Genomic DNA, 14936 nt, shown 5'->3' on the forward strand with positions numbered 1-14936 from the left:
ATATGCATTATTTACCTAATCCAACAACATCACCACTATACAGGTAATTAGTCAAGGGCTGCTTGGGAGAACTCAGAAGGTTCCAGCACATGTTCCTAAATAAAAAACAATTACACCATGATTAGTATGATAAATACACAATTCTGTAAAAAATGTATAATTGAAATACACAAATCTACACATTTATTCAAAATTAAGCCTAGAGTGATAAAACACAGCTACTTTACCCTTACGAAAATATTCTATAGAATATTCTATTGAAATATTCTATGGAATATCCTATAGAATATTCTAAAAGATTTTGGCACTAATTCTATAGAATATTCTATAGGATATTCTATGGAACATTCAATAGAAGATTCTATAGAAGATGCTATAGAAGATGCTATAGAAGATGCTATAGAAGATTCTATAGAAGATCCTATAGAAGATTCTATAGAAGATCCTATAGAAGATTCTATAGAAGATGCTATAGAAGATGCTATAGAATGCTATAGGATATGCTACATACAGTAGCATATTCTACAGAACATGAAATTGCAATATTACACAATTAAGATGTGCTATTCACTCTTCTGTGCAATATTACCAATATATTATGTCTAGCCATGAGAAAACATCAATGATGAAAATCACTTCAAGAATAAAAAGATATATATTAGAAATATTGGCATATATGTATCAGTACATCAAAAGTTGTGCAACATTGAATACTTTTGTTTGTAATGTATTTTGGTAATATTAATTATTGTCTATTATTCTATATGTTGGATATTTTTAAAGTGTTTGTCTGACCAGTAGCTCAGTTCATTATTTTTCGCAGGACTTTTTTTTAGCATTTCTTAGCATTACTTGTCACACTTCAGATGCAGGACAACCATATCTTTTTGAAGTATACTCTACATTAAGGAATATGATTGAAAAATTATTTAAAAATGCAGGACTTGTCTTACCATGCTGTGAGTGATGAAATAGTATACAATATATATTTAGCTAACTGAAATAAGTTATCAGCTTACCACATATGCCATTGACTTTTTTCTTGTCAAGTTGTGGCTTGGCATCCTTCTCCTTTAATGCATTGGAGATCTTTCCTGTCATGGAGTGTGTGGACAGAACCTCCCGGCTCCACAATATACCCATAATATTGAGTACACAAAATCCTTTAAAATTAATTGCCTTTTCCTTTTAAAACCTTCTGTTGAGTCTTTGTTATTGAGACACTGGGACATAAGGGCACCTACAAATACAATTATACCATTTTGACCTTTGGTTTATAGTATGATGTTTGGACATAAGCAAATCTGCAAATTTAATAGTAAATGCAAAATTAAACACTTGAGACATTATATTCACTCTTAGAATGATATATTAAAAATTAAGTATTCTATATACAATATAAAGGGTATAGAGCATATTTGTTAATTGCCTGCACAAACATATAGGCTATAGCATATAACTACAAACACACTCACCACTTAATTCCAATACTTTAGCTTCACATGTTATTGTTGAAATTGTGGATGGGTCAATGGAACCTTTCAGAAATTTTCTGATGGCCTTGACACAATTTCTTTCTCACGATCCTAGTCCATAGTCATGTACCATTCACAAAATTATCCGAATCTTCTAATTCTTCTCACATAATCCAGCGCGTTTCACCAACCTTCTATACTCCTCATCGACAAATTCAAGTACTGCGTATTTTATGTTCAAATACGAAAGAAAAACTCGCTAAATTCTACCAGTATCAGTTATATAAAACGTTGAACGAATGACAAAGACGCGCTCACAATTTGAAAATAATGCGTTATGCGTGTCAGTTACACAAGTCCCACATAACTTTGCGGCCTTGTTTGGGCAAAACGCCCGCCATCTAACCTGCGAACAGGCATATTATGAAACAGATATGTCTAAAATACTTGTGATTTGTCCTTACAAAACGAATGATTTTTGCGGAAAATTTTAACATTAAGATTTAAAAAGTATGTCGAGAGGACCTCACACAAAATACGAATATGATGCTATTCAACTTTTGTGTTTCTAGACAGATGAAAACACATTTCTCGACCAATATCAATCGTGTACTAAAATTGCTATATTTTAAATTGCCTTAATTATTACATAAAGTCACATTCTGTATAACATTTTATAGATTATTGTGTACAGCATGTTCTATAGAATATATCATTCGATATTTAATGTGAATTTATGTACAATAGAATATTCTATAGGATCTGTAAATTCTATAGAATATGGCAATGGAATATGCTATAGGATAAGAAGTCCTATAGAATATTCTATAGGATCTGTAAATTCTATAGAATATGGCAATGGAATATTCTATAGGATAAGAAGTCCTATAGAATATTCTATAGGATTTAGAATATGCTATAGCATATTCTATAGGATTCTATAGAACATTTTCGTAAGGGTAGAGGGGTGGAATACAAGTCAATCTAATTGTGCACAATGATTTTAAAAAATATATACCTTTGATGGGAAAATGCAAGTGATTTGGGGACATTTTAAAAGTTCTTGGTAATAGAACTTTTCAGGAAACTGTGTTTAGCCTCAAATCTCATGGTCCAGATATTTCTAGGTGGCCCAAACCTACAACGCAAACATTTAATTATAATCATCAATAATTTAATAGGATGATGTTCTCTAAACTCAAAAATAATTTGGAAGTAACTTTTACATCAATAATTTTTTACCTAACAATTTCATCAGGTATATGTATAAGATAATGCATTTTTGGAATTATGGATGCATTAGGGTAGAGATTTTTGAACATTTTGTGATGATCATTAATCATAACTTTCAAATAGGCAGCATCAGCCTTTGTTATTCCTGGAGAAGTACAAATTTGAACAATATTCTAAAGTTTCAGCAAACAATGCCAGTTTTCCAGTTGCTCATCCACTTTATCACCAATCATGATTGGCAAGAACCTGAATAAACACCACATTTGAGATGCTGCAACAAAAAGACTCAGGTTAAAATAGCATTACATAGTCTACATTTGGTAGTTCAAGACAATTAGGCTGCATAAGCAAGACATATAAATTAGTTAATACTTTCCCAATGACTGCAGTGAAAGAAAGGGTTTAAAAGTATATGTACCTGATTGTTTAAGCTTAGCTTCAGTGACACCATTGATTGTTTCCCTGTTAGTTGCAGTTGGCTTATTCTTTTTGTTCATGTATCCATAATCAAAGTTTTCAATCCTCCGATTTAACTCTTTGAGTGTGATACATCTGCTTTCATCAATCAGATACTTCAGCATCAACTTTGTTTCATAGGGTACCAAGCCATCCAAAAATATATGCATTATATCTTCAGGAATGCAAATGCAAACATCAAAATGTTGCACCTTATCCAACACACTTAATCTGTTTACCCCATAGGTTGTGGAAAGTTGTTCACGGATGTTTAATGCATTATCTTCATCTTCAATACATGCACATATTTGTCTGTGATTATCCAAATCTCTTTCTGAAAAGTCTTCAGATAAAAACTAAAACAGAAAGGTAATCCAAATGCACATTGTGTAAATTGTAAAAATGCCCTTATTGCTCAGCAAAATATCTCCCAAATTACAGTAAGGGAAAAAAGCTATTTCTTCAAATTATATAGCATATTTACCTTATTGTTGGTCTCCAGTCTTGTTCCCATACAATGCCTACAAATTCGCAATGCTCCTCCAACACCTTCCTTGAAACCACTGACATAGTTGCTACCAAGTGTATCTCCAGTCCACAATAACAGATCACCTCGAAACACACGGGCAACACCATTTATGGTAAAACAGTGACCATTAGCCTAAAATAGGAAGCTATAATGTTGGACAAATTTGCATACTAGAGGAATTTTGTTTTTTTTTTCTTATATACATACAATACTGTAATGCATAAAGTAAAAATACCTTCGCCAAACAATTGACATCCTCAATGAATGGCATCAAAAGATTATCGATCCCAAATGACTTGATGTCTTTTGTTTTAGCAATAGCTATAAGTTGTATACTGCGGATGCTTGATCTAAACATTGGCCTTATATTGCCCAGCACAAAGTAAAAGACACCTAAAAACAAATTTTATATGTGATTGGGCAGCTAACATGCTTATGAAATAAGCTGTTCATAGATTCATAGACATAATATAAAGACACACACACCAATTTTATGAATCTTTGCTTTTGAACCTAAAGGATTGGCTATTTCTAGATCATCATAATAGCCCAACAGCTGCAGGGCATCACTGTGGAGGGAGAATACTGGATGACTCTTGAAAAAATCCCCATCCATTACATCTCGAAGAACACCATCACATGAAAAATGTGGATTTTCAACTTCCTTTAAAACATCTGGGTTTGAAGAAGTGCCTAAAATATATGATCAAAAAATGTTTGAAAAAAATATTTGCAACAAATGGATGCATCCAGTGATTTGAATCTTGAAAAGCCAAAGTAATGGCATTTAGCACCAGAATAGTGACATCAATTATTTGCTAGTCTTTCATATAAAATATATTTGTACCTCCAAAGTCTTTAATAATGGAACTTGATAACCAAAACTGTGACACGTTAAGTATTTTTCTCCCTTGTCGAAAATCACTTCTCCACTGTTTTTCCCATTCAACTTCTATTGGTTCCTGCAAATCAGTTAAAAAAATATAAAGCAAGCTGACAAAGCTGGCAGCTGGTTCAGGTTTGGTAGGTTGGTAATTTACCACCAAATTGAAATGACGCTTAAAATATGATCTTTGTTGGTATTCTGAATCAACTCCGTCGAAGACACTCTCTGCTGAAAATAACTTTTCCACATCTTGGTCAAATTGCAATTCTTGACCAGGATTACTGTTTATCTTTTCGACAAGCGATTTTTGACTATGTCCAAATACTCAGTTAGTAGATTTTTCGCTGAATCTTTGACCAAGTCCACGGCACTCTGGGTGAGCATACCTCTTGTTTTGGAACATAAAAGGAATTTGGCAGCATGGCGTTGCATTAGACTTCGTGCTTCTCCCTCGTCAAACATCTCCTGAAAATGGTTCTCATTTTCCCCATCATTTAAGTCTTCTTCCACTGTTAAAGCCTTATGCTGTCTGTAATAATGTTTTTGGAGACTGTTTATCTTTGTAAACGACCGTGGACAGCTGTTACAAAATATCTTGAAATTCGGCTCGTTTGAGTGTATTAACCAAGTGATCAAAAAAAAGCTTACTTTGTCCGCTGCAACATACAAAATTACAGTAATCGCAGCGAAATTCAGTTGATCGGCCATTTGTATATACTAAAAACACATTATTTCGCCTTGTGCCTTACTGACTTTTAATACTTAGTTTATTTCCCAGTATGTTTTCAATCGATATTAGCCGAAAAATTGGAGCATTTGCAAAAGGCCTGGGAGCCATTCTATTCTCTCACGGTAATGTCACTGGGAATACCATATATGGTATTTAAAGTAACACGTGACCGTAAGTCTGCCAATAGGAATTCCCTATGGTGTGATGCGGGAAATTTAGACCTGCTTGTAAAAATTTGACTGATATCTTGCCCGTTCGACGTTCCAAGAAGATTACTCACAACATTTACTCCGTTTTTTAAATATAATTTCATCACAAGTATGGCTGTGTGTTTAGTAGCAATGTTCACTGAAGACCTTATTGCTCACTTGTTATCAAAAGGCATCTCAAGAGAAATTTGCGATCAACTGAAAGGTATGCCTCATGTGGTTGAACCATTGCCAAAATGCTAAAGCGTTTAAGTTTTTATGTGTGCGTTAAGCTTTCTTTTTATTATACAGTTTAATGAATACGATCTACTAACAGTTTATGATTATAATGTTTCAGAAAATGCTATTGATGGGGGTACATTGAACTTTTTGATGCAAGACATCGACGAATTCAAAGCGGTCTTACCTAAATCTGGCCATCGAATTCAACTAAAACAAAAATTGGCCTTTACTTTATCTGCGACAACAGAAAACGTAAGTTTACTTTGTTTAAACAGGATATAAATATAAACTTTGATTTAACAAGAATATTAATTTGTCGTTAATTCCTTTAGTTTGCCTAACAGGCTTTTATATAACAGTACTAATTGAAAATTATAAGCCGAGAGAAGGCACTGTCACATTGGGCAATTGAAATAATCAATTGTATTCCCATCACTAATAATGACTACTTCTCAATATTTTACATGAAAGTATTTACTATTTGTCAATAATAGGAAAAAATGCCTCAGCAAATTGTGATGCCACATGATGATGAACCACACACATCAGAGCTAGAACCACCAATGCCAACTGAACCACCTTTGCCAGTGGAACCACCTTTGCCAGTGAAACCACCTTTGCCAACCATGGCATGTGAAAGCAGTGTTGAAAGTGTGAAAGCAGGTGTTCAAATGAAGAAACCACTCAAGAGTCCCAAACCTATTACTAATAGTTCAGATGCCACAGCCCTACCAAACACTCTCCCATTTCCTGAGAGTTTCTCTGTGCGAGTGCAGATGGCAATAAAAAATGGCTCTGTTGCCCCTGAGCGAACACAGCTGATTGCAGATGTAGGGACCTTTTATTATGGTTTGTCCAGCCACCCAAAGCAAGGTGACTACAAGAGGATTGCCATTTTAGTGTGCGAGAAATTCCCTGAGTTGAGAGATTCCAATCAAGCAAGCTATTGGGTAAGTGTCACAAGAGGGAATATTCTGTATATGTACTTAAAATATACTTGTCATGGCAATGATCCTAATCCCAAATAATATTTTGTCTACATATATAGGTATCAATCCAGAAACAATTGTCGCAATTCTTCAGAAACCTTCGGCGGCGGACAGTTAACAAAGCGATGCATGGACAACCCCATGGTTATGCAAATGAAAGTGCCTCAAAGAAAATAAAACTGACTGCAGAGGATGATGAGCAAGCTCAAAAAAGAAATATGGAGCTTTTGAAAAAAGCAAAACCTGGTGCAATGGCTCCTAAAGACATTTGCAAAACTCTTTGTCGACACATTTAATGAGCGGAGGAAATTATCGAAAATCAAGCTACATCTTCTACAGAGGTCTTGGAGGAATGTCCATATCTTGGTCATCCAAATGTTGTAAGTATCTTCACATGATGTCTTGTGCAGTCATATACACATGTAGTTTTTAGGGTATAATATTAAAACAATGGGTAACCCTATTGAAGCAATGGCAACTTGTTTCAAACACCTGCAAAATGTCTTTGATTATCTTAATTAGGTAAGAAAAGAAGTTAGCAGAATCATTGGGCAGAAAAATTGGGAAAAAGAGGCTGAAAAGAAGTTGGAGACTGCATTGAAAGCTGTCATACAAATTAAGGATAAGGAATGTGAAATGAGAAGTGAACAGGTTGTGGAGGCTGTGGAGCAAATTGAGAGAAAGACAAAAAGGAACAAAGGAACAACAACAAGTGTTCTAAAATTCAAAGGTATGTATTTGTCAATTGCACCTTGCACACTCTAGTAGATAGCTCAGTGGCAAATCAATGATCTTAATCTTTAGGTTTACCTCAATGCTGGAATTGTAATTAACTGTTTTAATTTTTTTTACAGCCTGCATCCACCATGAGACCAGAAACCTTGTTCAAAGACAAGAATGTCGAGTTTCGCTTGGTTGTGATTGGGTCTCCTGAGGAGGTCAACCAAGTTTTTGTGGCAGGTGAAGACCAGTCATTTATTGAGAGTGAAGGTATACTCCAAGGTTTGATCGACCTGCTTTGTTGTTACTATGCATATCACGTCTCCTACCCTGAAAGTATGGAAGGATGCTTGCTTTTCCTACAAGACATTCTTTTGCCAACAAATGATGGCAACTACAGAGGAACAAAATTTTCCTCATTTATGGCAAAGGTGCACCAAGGAATTAAGGACAATTCTGATTAGAACAATTTATACATGCCTGGACATTCATGCTTATATTATGCATGCCATATATTTAAGGCAAATTATTATTAAGGCAAATTTTCCATATGACTTTTAAATATTTGTTGTGAATATATGTAAGTGTTTTCTTGTATGATAATGTTTTCTATTTTTAATACATATTTCACTGTTTATGGACAAACTGTTCTGACTATTCATTCTATTTAGATAATTGCCCTAGGCAATTTGATCTTGTGTGTTGGGTAGCACACCTTAGTGTGTTCCAAAACACACCTTGCACCACCTAGCAGTATGTGTCTTGGAACACACCAAAGTTGTGTAGGAAAACACACCAAAGTTGTGTAGGAAAACACACAACAGTGTGTTTCAAAACACACCTTAGTGTGTACTAAAGCACACCTTTTGCAAAACACACCTTATAGGTGTCAAATTCTGGACAAGCAAGAAACACACCTTAAGGTGTGTTTTGGGACACACCTGCGTGTGTAAGAAAACACACCTTAACCTGTGTTATATTCTGGACAAAAAAGGTGTGTTATTTGAACACACCTTTTTTTAGAGTGTGAATACGTACAATCCAGAAAGTCAGTTTATACAAGACCTTCGAGAGAAAGGTGAGTGTACTGTCTGACGCTTTTGAAATACTATCTTTATTTGTGTTTAGAATCTTAACAATCACGACTGCCGTAGAACATTCTAAATCTACTGAATTAATTGAAACGTATAGATTGTGATGTAACCCAACCACTGTCAGTTGTTAGACCATATATAGAATGCATATCTCTTGCTGTTCTGATCCACCTAAAATAGCGTGATATAACTATGACGCCTGTCTATGGAGTTATATTTCATTCAAACCCGTTCACAATTTGTAAGTTACGACCTTTTCCAAAACAGTAAATTGATTGCGGCTGGAAAACCTATCAACATTTCTCATCAACACATAACAAACCCTAAATTCACTTCATAAAATTCTGAATGATTTTGTCAGGATTTAAATTTTAAACGTTTTCCTTTTTTTTCAGAAGTCCCTGGTATGAAGGGAGTAGTATCGTCATCTAAAGGATTACACACCAAACTACGTCAAGCTGCTCAACGGAAAAATGGAGTAACAAAAGAACGCAAACAGTTGATTAAAATGGGAAATAAGCTGAGAGCTGAATTGTTGAAATATAAAGGTATTTGAAGGGATATTTTGGAATATCTATTAAGATGGCATTAATATATATACGTTAGTCGAAATAAATTACTGTAAGAATGAATTGAATACATTTTTCCTATAATCATGATGCGTAGCTTCTGTTGTTCGCAAAAACTAACTGCATGTGCAAAGAGATCCCGCGATGATTACGTCACTACCGCATGTAGGGTAGTGACACGTGACCGGGCTCCAGAACACCGCGGAATAAGGTCTGGGCAAACGCCGGTCGGTTATAAGCATATGGCGAAAAACTTCAATTGGAACTGTTGAAAGAAAACATGCAAGTTAATTGATAAGATATAAGTTAAACTTGTACTTGAAAATGTACCGAAAACGGGTGGACTAAACATTCGTTTAATGCGTCCTTTGATTGAAATATGAAATAAAATTGTTTGCAGAGCGTCTTTAAACCATTTTTGATAAATTGTTAAGAACAAAAGTTTAAACCTATATAATAGAAGTTGAGAAAAACTACAATTATTGAGAACACGAAAATTTCTTGTTTCTCCGCAGCGTGGCGGCTTTGGTATAATGAGAGATGCTGAAATAAGTAATCTCGTGGTAAAATCGATTAGTGTACCGCTGCCACCGTTTTGATTTTAGAATGTTATTCTATCGTTATATATTAGGAGGGAAAAAATCGCCTTCAATTGAGGCACGTCAATCGTCCAAAGATCCGCAGAATGTGGCGCAAACATCCCGATCCCAACTACGGGGTTTGGAACAGTTGCAATATGAACTAACAAGCAAAGAACTGCATGCAGTATGCACAGAGAACACTAGCGAGGAATAATGATCAGCATTCGCTATCTCCTCGCAAAAAAAATTCCGCGTCGGCCCAAAACTTCAAAAACACTCTTCAAACACGGAACTCGCAGAAAAAGCAGGCCTACCGGAATCGTCTACTGTTCGTGACGAAATCGTCTCGCCATGGCAACCTTCGTTCTCATCAGACGACCGCGCGTCGTTACAAGATGTCTGGAAACTACTAGACGAGGACAGTTCTGGATTAACCCATCGCGGGGACGAAGTCAGCATGTCTCAGCTTCGGGAAAGTTTCTCAACTACGGACAGTTTCACGGTCAAAGGTCAGCCTAGTCACGTGCATCTCAAGCCAGAGTGTTCCAAGGCTGCGCTGTCTGTCAAGGCAGCTGGGAAATGGACACTCTCCCAGGTAAAAGCGAAGATAAGAATTATAATATATAAGACGACGATGTTCGCGAGGGATTGTAGATATTTTTATTTACCTATAATATTTGTTTTTAACAAGACCGGTCATTCATGGCAGTAGGAGGCTGTGTTGGGAATTTGTGTGTTTAACCCTCACTTCCAATCTGTCCTTAATTATCCAATTTTCTTACTTACTATTGATCCCCATGCAGTATAATTTATACCCATGACGTTTGCATGCATTATAATAATCATTCTATTTCCGCATAAAATCCAACACCCCCCCCCTATTATAATATAAAAAGTATTAGAATATAAAAGTTGTGCCTCGTTCAGTGTTCACCGTCCCAATAAATGTTAACTTGATTGAATTCTAATTTTAACGCAACTGTTCGAAATATATGTTAAAATCTAAAGCACTAAGTTCTATACTGTCTTTCTTGTGCGACCAGATCTAATGATCTTGATCCCCTTACAAAAACTAACTATAGTTTCGACAAAATAACTATAGTTTTTTGCCTTAAAACTTTAGTTCTTCTGAACAACTATAGTTTCAGACGAAAACACTATAGTTATTCGTGACACTATAGTTTCCAAATACAGAAACTACAGTTTTTCGAAACTATAGTTTTGTTCCAAACTATACTTTAACTATAGTTGTTTTAAAAACTATAGTTTTCAACAAATAGTAGCCGCTGGAAACTATAGTTATAATTGAAACTAAATTTGAACTATAGTTTTTTTAAAGACCTATAGTTTACAACAAATGGTTACTAATAAAACTATAGTTATTCTAGAGAAACTATAGCTGCACTTTTTTATTTGCATAATCTGTAGTCAAGAAAAAGTGATTTGCGGATACATATATATATATATATATATATATATATATATATATATATATATATATATATATATATATATATATATATATATATATATATATTATATAGATTTCGATTACCAATATTTAGCATACATTAACATTTACATACCTTTGTACTCAACACATAAGCGTGTTTAACCTTTGACCATCTTCAAGACTCTCAGAATCTTTTATCTTTTAACAGTTTCAGTAATTAGTTCAAGGAAAACGGCAGATCGGAGGAAAATCACAAAAGAAATATGTTGGGATTAGTTGGGATATTTTGGGATATTTTGGGAAACTATTGCGTCGAGACGAGACGTGAATATCCGATTATTCCCTAGTATGGGCATGCTCGCATTTTAATTTGCCCACATGTGACCTGAGTATGACATGCCAACTCTCTTGGCGGCCATTTCGAATTTACCGACAACAGTGTTTTAAAGACCTCGGCAATTAAACGACTTAATGGCTTACGCTTTGGTTAATTTCTTCGAAGAGAATGCTTGGGATGTCATTCCATATTCCGATATTGTTTTTACTCAGGAACATAAACAAAATGAAATCGAGAACGGGACAAAAATGTTGGTTCTTTGGAAAGATACAAAATCCAAGAAAGCAACCAAAAGAAAATTCCCTGCCGAGATTGTAAAGATATCAGGTTTGAAATTAAGTTTATATATTCCTTGAGTCATTATTGTTCGCCTTTGGCGTTTTATGTCTTGAAATAAATATAATTTATTTAGGGTAAGATGGGTTTTATAGTTAATATATTCAAGTCCTAATCATATAAATGATCCCAAATGATTCAGATCAGGCTGTTTTGAAATATAATCATGTTTGAAGTATAATTCATATCATGGTGATTGAAGTCCTAATCATCTAAATGATCCCAAATAATTCAGAGCAGAGTGTGTGAAGTCTCAAGTAATTTAATATTTGTCTATATAACAGCATATATTACTTCCCACTTTTAGATACGACATATTCAGAAATCAGCACCAAGTCCATCCCTGCCATAATCTTTGTTCATATTTGTTATATTTTAAATAAACAATAGATGACAAAGACTGGTTACTCAAATACATGAGAGAAGATGATTCTCCGGTTAAAACAGGCAAAGGTTTCCGTGTTATAAATGATAGCGACAGTGACACAGAAAGACAGGTAAAAGTCTTAAAGTTACAGAGATAATTTTTCCATTCCAAATTTTCTCTAACAAGGTGTTTTTTGAGCACATATACAAAAATAATAGTAATGAGCAAGTTATGTGCATAGTTTATTTCCCCACATTTATTTCTGATCCTGTTTTTCTTCAGCAAGAACCAGCTGCAACGAAGAGGCAGAAAGCAGCATCTAAAAATGCTGAGCAATCAAAGCGATCAACCAATCTGGCTAACATGATAAAGGAAAGATACAGGAAGGTTTGTATAGTTACAGGTCAAAAGGAAGCCTCTGTCAGAAAGAGTAAAATCACCTTGTATATAAGACGATGTGAAAGCTAAATGTTAACATTATTTAAGCTTTTAGCATTGAAATAGCAGTAATATAAAAGCTTCCTTATACTACCTGAGATGGTAGATAGACACATGAGTTAGTAAGAACACATTACATTCTTGCAGTTGTTGATAATTAGGAAAGATGCCAATGGACGACTTGCGCTTTAGACTAATTTTTGATAGAAGTGACTAGAAGAAAATAAATCACCACCGCTGGAAAGATCTTACTTAAATTAGTGCAGATGCAAAGTTTGGCTGCAAAATTTTGTAAAATACGGAAAGTATAGCCATGCGAAGTTGGCATATTTTGTATACTTTTGTATTACGTGCGGAAATGTGTAACTAAATTAGTTACAAACTTCCAGCCATAATACAAAAGTATACAAAAATCGTCAACTTCGCATGGCTGTATTTTCCGTATTTTACAACAACTTCCAGCCAAACTTGGCAGTTTTACTAATTTTAGTAAGCTCTTTCAGAAAATGTCCTTTTTATCGTCAATGTAAGAAATTAGTCTAAAGCGCAAGTCGTCCATTGGTGCACAGGCAGCACACATATGTATTCATTGCTTATAATTTTAATATTTAGGAAAGTCTTAAATTATTTGATGACAACAGTGTATGTGATGAAGATTGCAAACATTTAAGAGAAAATAGAACGCTTCTGGCAACAATCAAACACCTAAAAAGTGAAAATGAAAGACTTCGGGAACAAATCGAAAGTAGTGATGGTAAGCTTGTTCAAAAAGATTTGTCCAACTTTTAATCAAAATGTGCCACAAGACGGGTGATCGGCGGACAATCCATGATCCTGGTGCATTAAGCTAGAACAAGCCATTTATTTTGCCTTTTCCTCACCATTCATTAGCCACTCACAAAAGGCAATGATTTTACTGTTATTCTGATTTCATGTTTCCTAGTCTTTGGCTAATGCATTTTAATTTTCTTATAGATTTAAAAGTTTCTTTGAGAAAACTGAAGAAGTATGTTGCATCCTTGGAAGGCTTTTCAAACCAAGCACCAAAATTTGGTTCACAACAGAGCGTACGAGCATACGAGCCTTCCGCAAGATTGTCTCCTTTGACAACCATGGATCATGGAAGATTCGTCTCTATCTCATGTGTGTCAAGCTCATCAACCAGATCTTCTCCCACATCGATGAGTGGTTTTTCAGAATTTGCTACAGAGGAACCAACCGTAATTGCAATTAGCGAAGACAACTTGTTGAAAGACAAAAGTAAGGAAATACAAGGCTGTGATGATGACAACTAGGTCCAGGAGTTAGAGAAGGACACATATGCTTCCTCAAAAATTTGTGGAAGTGACGAACAGTCTGGATTGGCTGATGTTATGGCAGATAAGGTAGGTCTTTCAAATGCACTGTAAATTGGAGAATTTTAAAATTTTACATTCTGATTTCAATACACGCAAAGTGGTTTAGGTAGAGTGTGTCTTGAAAATGGAATTATTAGTACCGTGGTTTAAAACATTTTGTTCATTGGATGACTTTACATTGTTTTTTTCACCTTTTTTACTAATTTATTGTATTGATTTATTTTCTACCAGGTTGTTCTGGGACCAGGCTTGTCGATTTCAAAGAATGTGCTTCAACGAATAAAGACGAAGAAAGTAGGATCATTTGTGGCAAACCTGATGGGAGCAACACTCACAAGAGAGTACATGGCGACACACAGTTACAAAGGGCAGAAAGGGAAGAATGGGCAAACAAAGCCAAAGCTTGATACAAACTACACAGCTTCCCTAATAAGTAAGTTTTTGGTTTTGAGTGTATACGTAATCTTTGTATTGCAAAGACGGACTATTTCTGTTTACCTAATCAGCATTTGAAGGAAAAACGCAGTGTTGGCATATTTACTGATTTAGTAATTTAGCCCTTCTTTATGTTTTGTGTAGAATACGCCAAGAGTGTAAGATACACCGAACTTCAGCGGCCTGTTATTGACGAGGACATTGTCAAAGCTATCAAGTTTAAACTGAACAATGAGGAACAGGCGTTCAAAAAGCAACAAGAATAACAGTATTATGGCACAGGAATTTTTTGAACATATACTAAGAAAGGGTATCATTGTAGGAAAGTTTTTAGCCCTTTAAATTAATAGTAAATGCCTAAATTTCAAAACAGTAGTTCTTTTTTTATATTCTGCATTTATTATATACTAATAATAAAATCCCCTGGTACTAAAGACCGAAGTAAAGTAAAACGTAATTCCTTTTTTCGTTAAAATATCGTTTGATTATTGGCAGCATGACTAGAACTGTGTTAGCTTC

At 34.8% G+C, this 14936-nt stretch overlaps 4 protein-coding genes across 4 annotated transcripts; 3 read left to right on the plus strand and 1 right to left on the minus strand.

Annotated features, from left to right (window-relative positions):
• Positions 1-2556: 2556 nt before the first annotated feature.
• On the minus strand, positions 2557-4367 carry LOC114543864. Its single transcript, XM_028562682.1, has 5 exons — positions 4180-4367; positions 3929-4086; positions 3649-3825; positions 3127-3520; positions 2557-2979 (listed from the first exon to the last, which is right to left on the minus strand). The coding sequence occupies exons 1-5, from the start codon at positions 4307-4309 to the stop codon at positions 2882-2884; spliced, it is 957 nt and encodes a 318-aa protein (XP_028418483.1). The 5' UTR covers positions 4310-4367; the 3' UTR covers positions 2557-2881.
• Positions 4368-5446: 1079 nt separating this feature from the next.
• LOC114543865 lies at positions 5447-9907 on the plus strand. Its single transcript, XM_028562683.1, has 10 exons — positions 5447-5723; positions 5856-5992; positions 6235-6690; positions 6789-6999; positions 7030-7109; positions 7252-7443; positions 7584-7880; positions 8473-8527; positions 8939-9091; positions 9744-9907. The coding sequence occupies exons 1-10, from the start codon at positions 5630-5632 to the stop codon at positions 9905-9907; spliced, it is 1839 nt and encodes a 612-aa protein (XP_028418484.1). The 5' UTR covers positions 5447-5629.
• Positions 8353-13919, plus strand: LOC114543863. Its single transcript, XM_028562681.1, has 8 exons — positions 8353-8527; positions 8939-9091; positions 9744-10288; positions 11696-11810; positions 12210-12316; positions 12469-12573; positions 13237-13378; positions 13600-13919. The coding sequence occupies exons 3-8, from the start codon at positions 10151-10153 to the stop codon at positions 13917-13919; spliced, it is 927 nt and encodes a 308-aa protein (XP_028418482.1). The 5' UTR covers positions 8353-8527; positions 8939-9091; positions 9744-10150.
• On the plus strand, positions 13770-14713 carry LOC114543868. Its single transcript, XM_028562685.1, has 3 exons — positions 13770-14009; positions 14214-14415; positions 14562-14713. The coding sequence occupies exons 1-3, from the start codon at positions 13998-14000 to the stop codon at positions 14681-14683; spliced, it is 336 nt and encodes a 111-aa protein (XP_028418486.1). The 5' UTR covers positions 13770-13997; the 3' UTR covers positions 14684-14713.
• The last annotated feature ends 223 nt before the right edge of the window (positions 14714-14936 follow it).

This window comes from Dendronephthya gigantea, unplaced genomic scaffold (genome assembly GCF_004324835.1).
Source record: "Dendronephthya gigantea isolate DGI-Jeju-01 unplaced genomic scaffold, DenGig_1.0 000575F, whole genome shotgun sequence".
Classification (NCBI taxonomy): Eukaryota; Metazoa; Cnidaria; class Anthozoa; order Malacalcyonacea; family Nephtheidae; genus Dendronephthya; species Dendronephthya gigantea.

Coding starts and splice junctions, on each gene's coding strand:
- LOC114543864 (XM_028562682.1), bottom strand. CDS start 4,309: ATGGATGGGGATTTTTTCAAGAGTCATCCAGTATTCTCCCTCCACAGT. Junction 3,826..3,928: donor ATGTCAATTGTTTGGCGAAG/GTATTTTTACTT, acceptor TTCCTATTTTAG/GCTAATGGTCACTGTTTTAC. Junction 3,521..3,648: donor GACTGGAGACCAACAATAAG/GTAAATATGCTA, acceptor TTTCTGTTTTAG/TTTTTATCTGAAGACTTTTC.
- LOC114543865 (XM_028562683.1), top strand. CDS start 5,630: ATGGCTGTGTGTTTAGTAGCAATGTTCACTGAAGACCTTATTGCTCAC. Junction 7,110..7,251: donor ATCTTGGTCATCCAAATGTT/GTAAGTATCTTC, acceptor TATCTTAATTAG/GTAAGAAAAGAAGTTAGCAG. Junction 9,092..9,743: donor TGAATTGTTGAAATATAAAG/GTATTTGAAGGG, acceptor GTTATATATTAG/GAGGGAAAAAATCGCCTTCA.
- LOC114543863 (XM_028562681.1), top strand. CDS start 10,151: ATGTCTCAGCTTCGGGAAAGTTTCTCAACTACGGACAGTTTCACGGTC. Junction 10,289..11,695: donor GGAAATGGACACTCTCCCAG/GTAAAAGCGAAG, acceptor GTTTTTACTCAG/GAACATAAACAAAATGAAAT. Junction 11,811..12,209: donor CGAGATTGTAAAGATATCAG/GTTTGAAATTAA, acceptor AATAAACAATAG/ATGACAAAGACTGGTTACTC.
- LOC114543868 (XM_028562685.1), top strand. Junction 14,416..14,561: donor CTACACAGCTTCCCTAATAA/GTAAGTTTTTGG, acceptor TGTTTTGTGTAG/AATACGCCAAGAGTGTAAGA.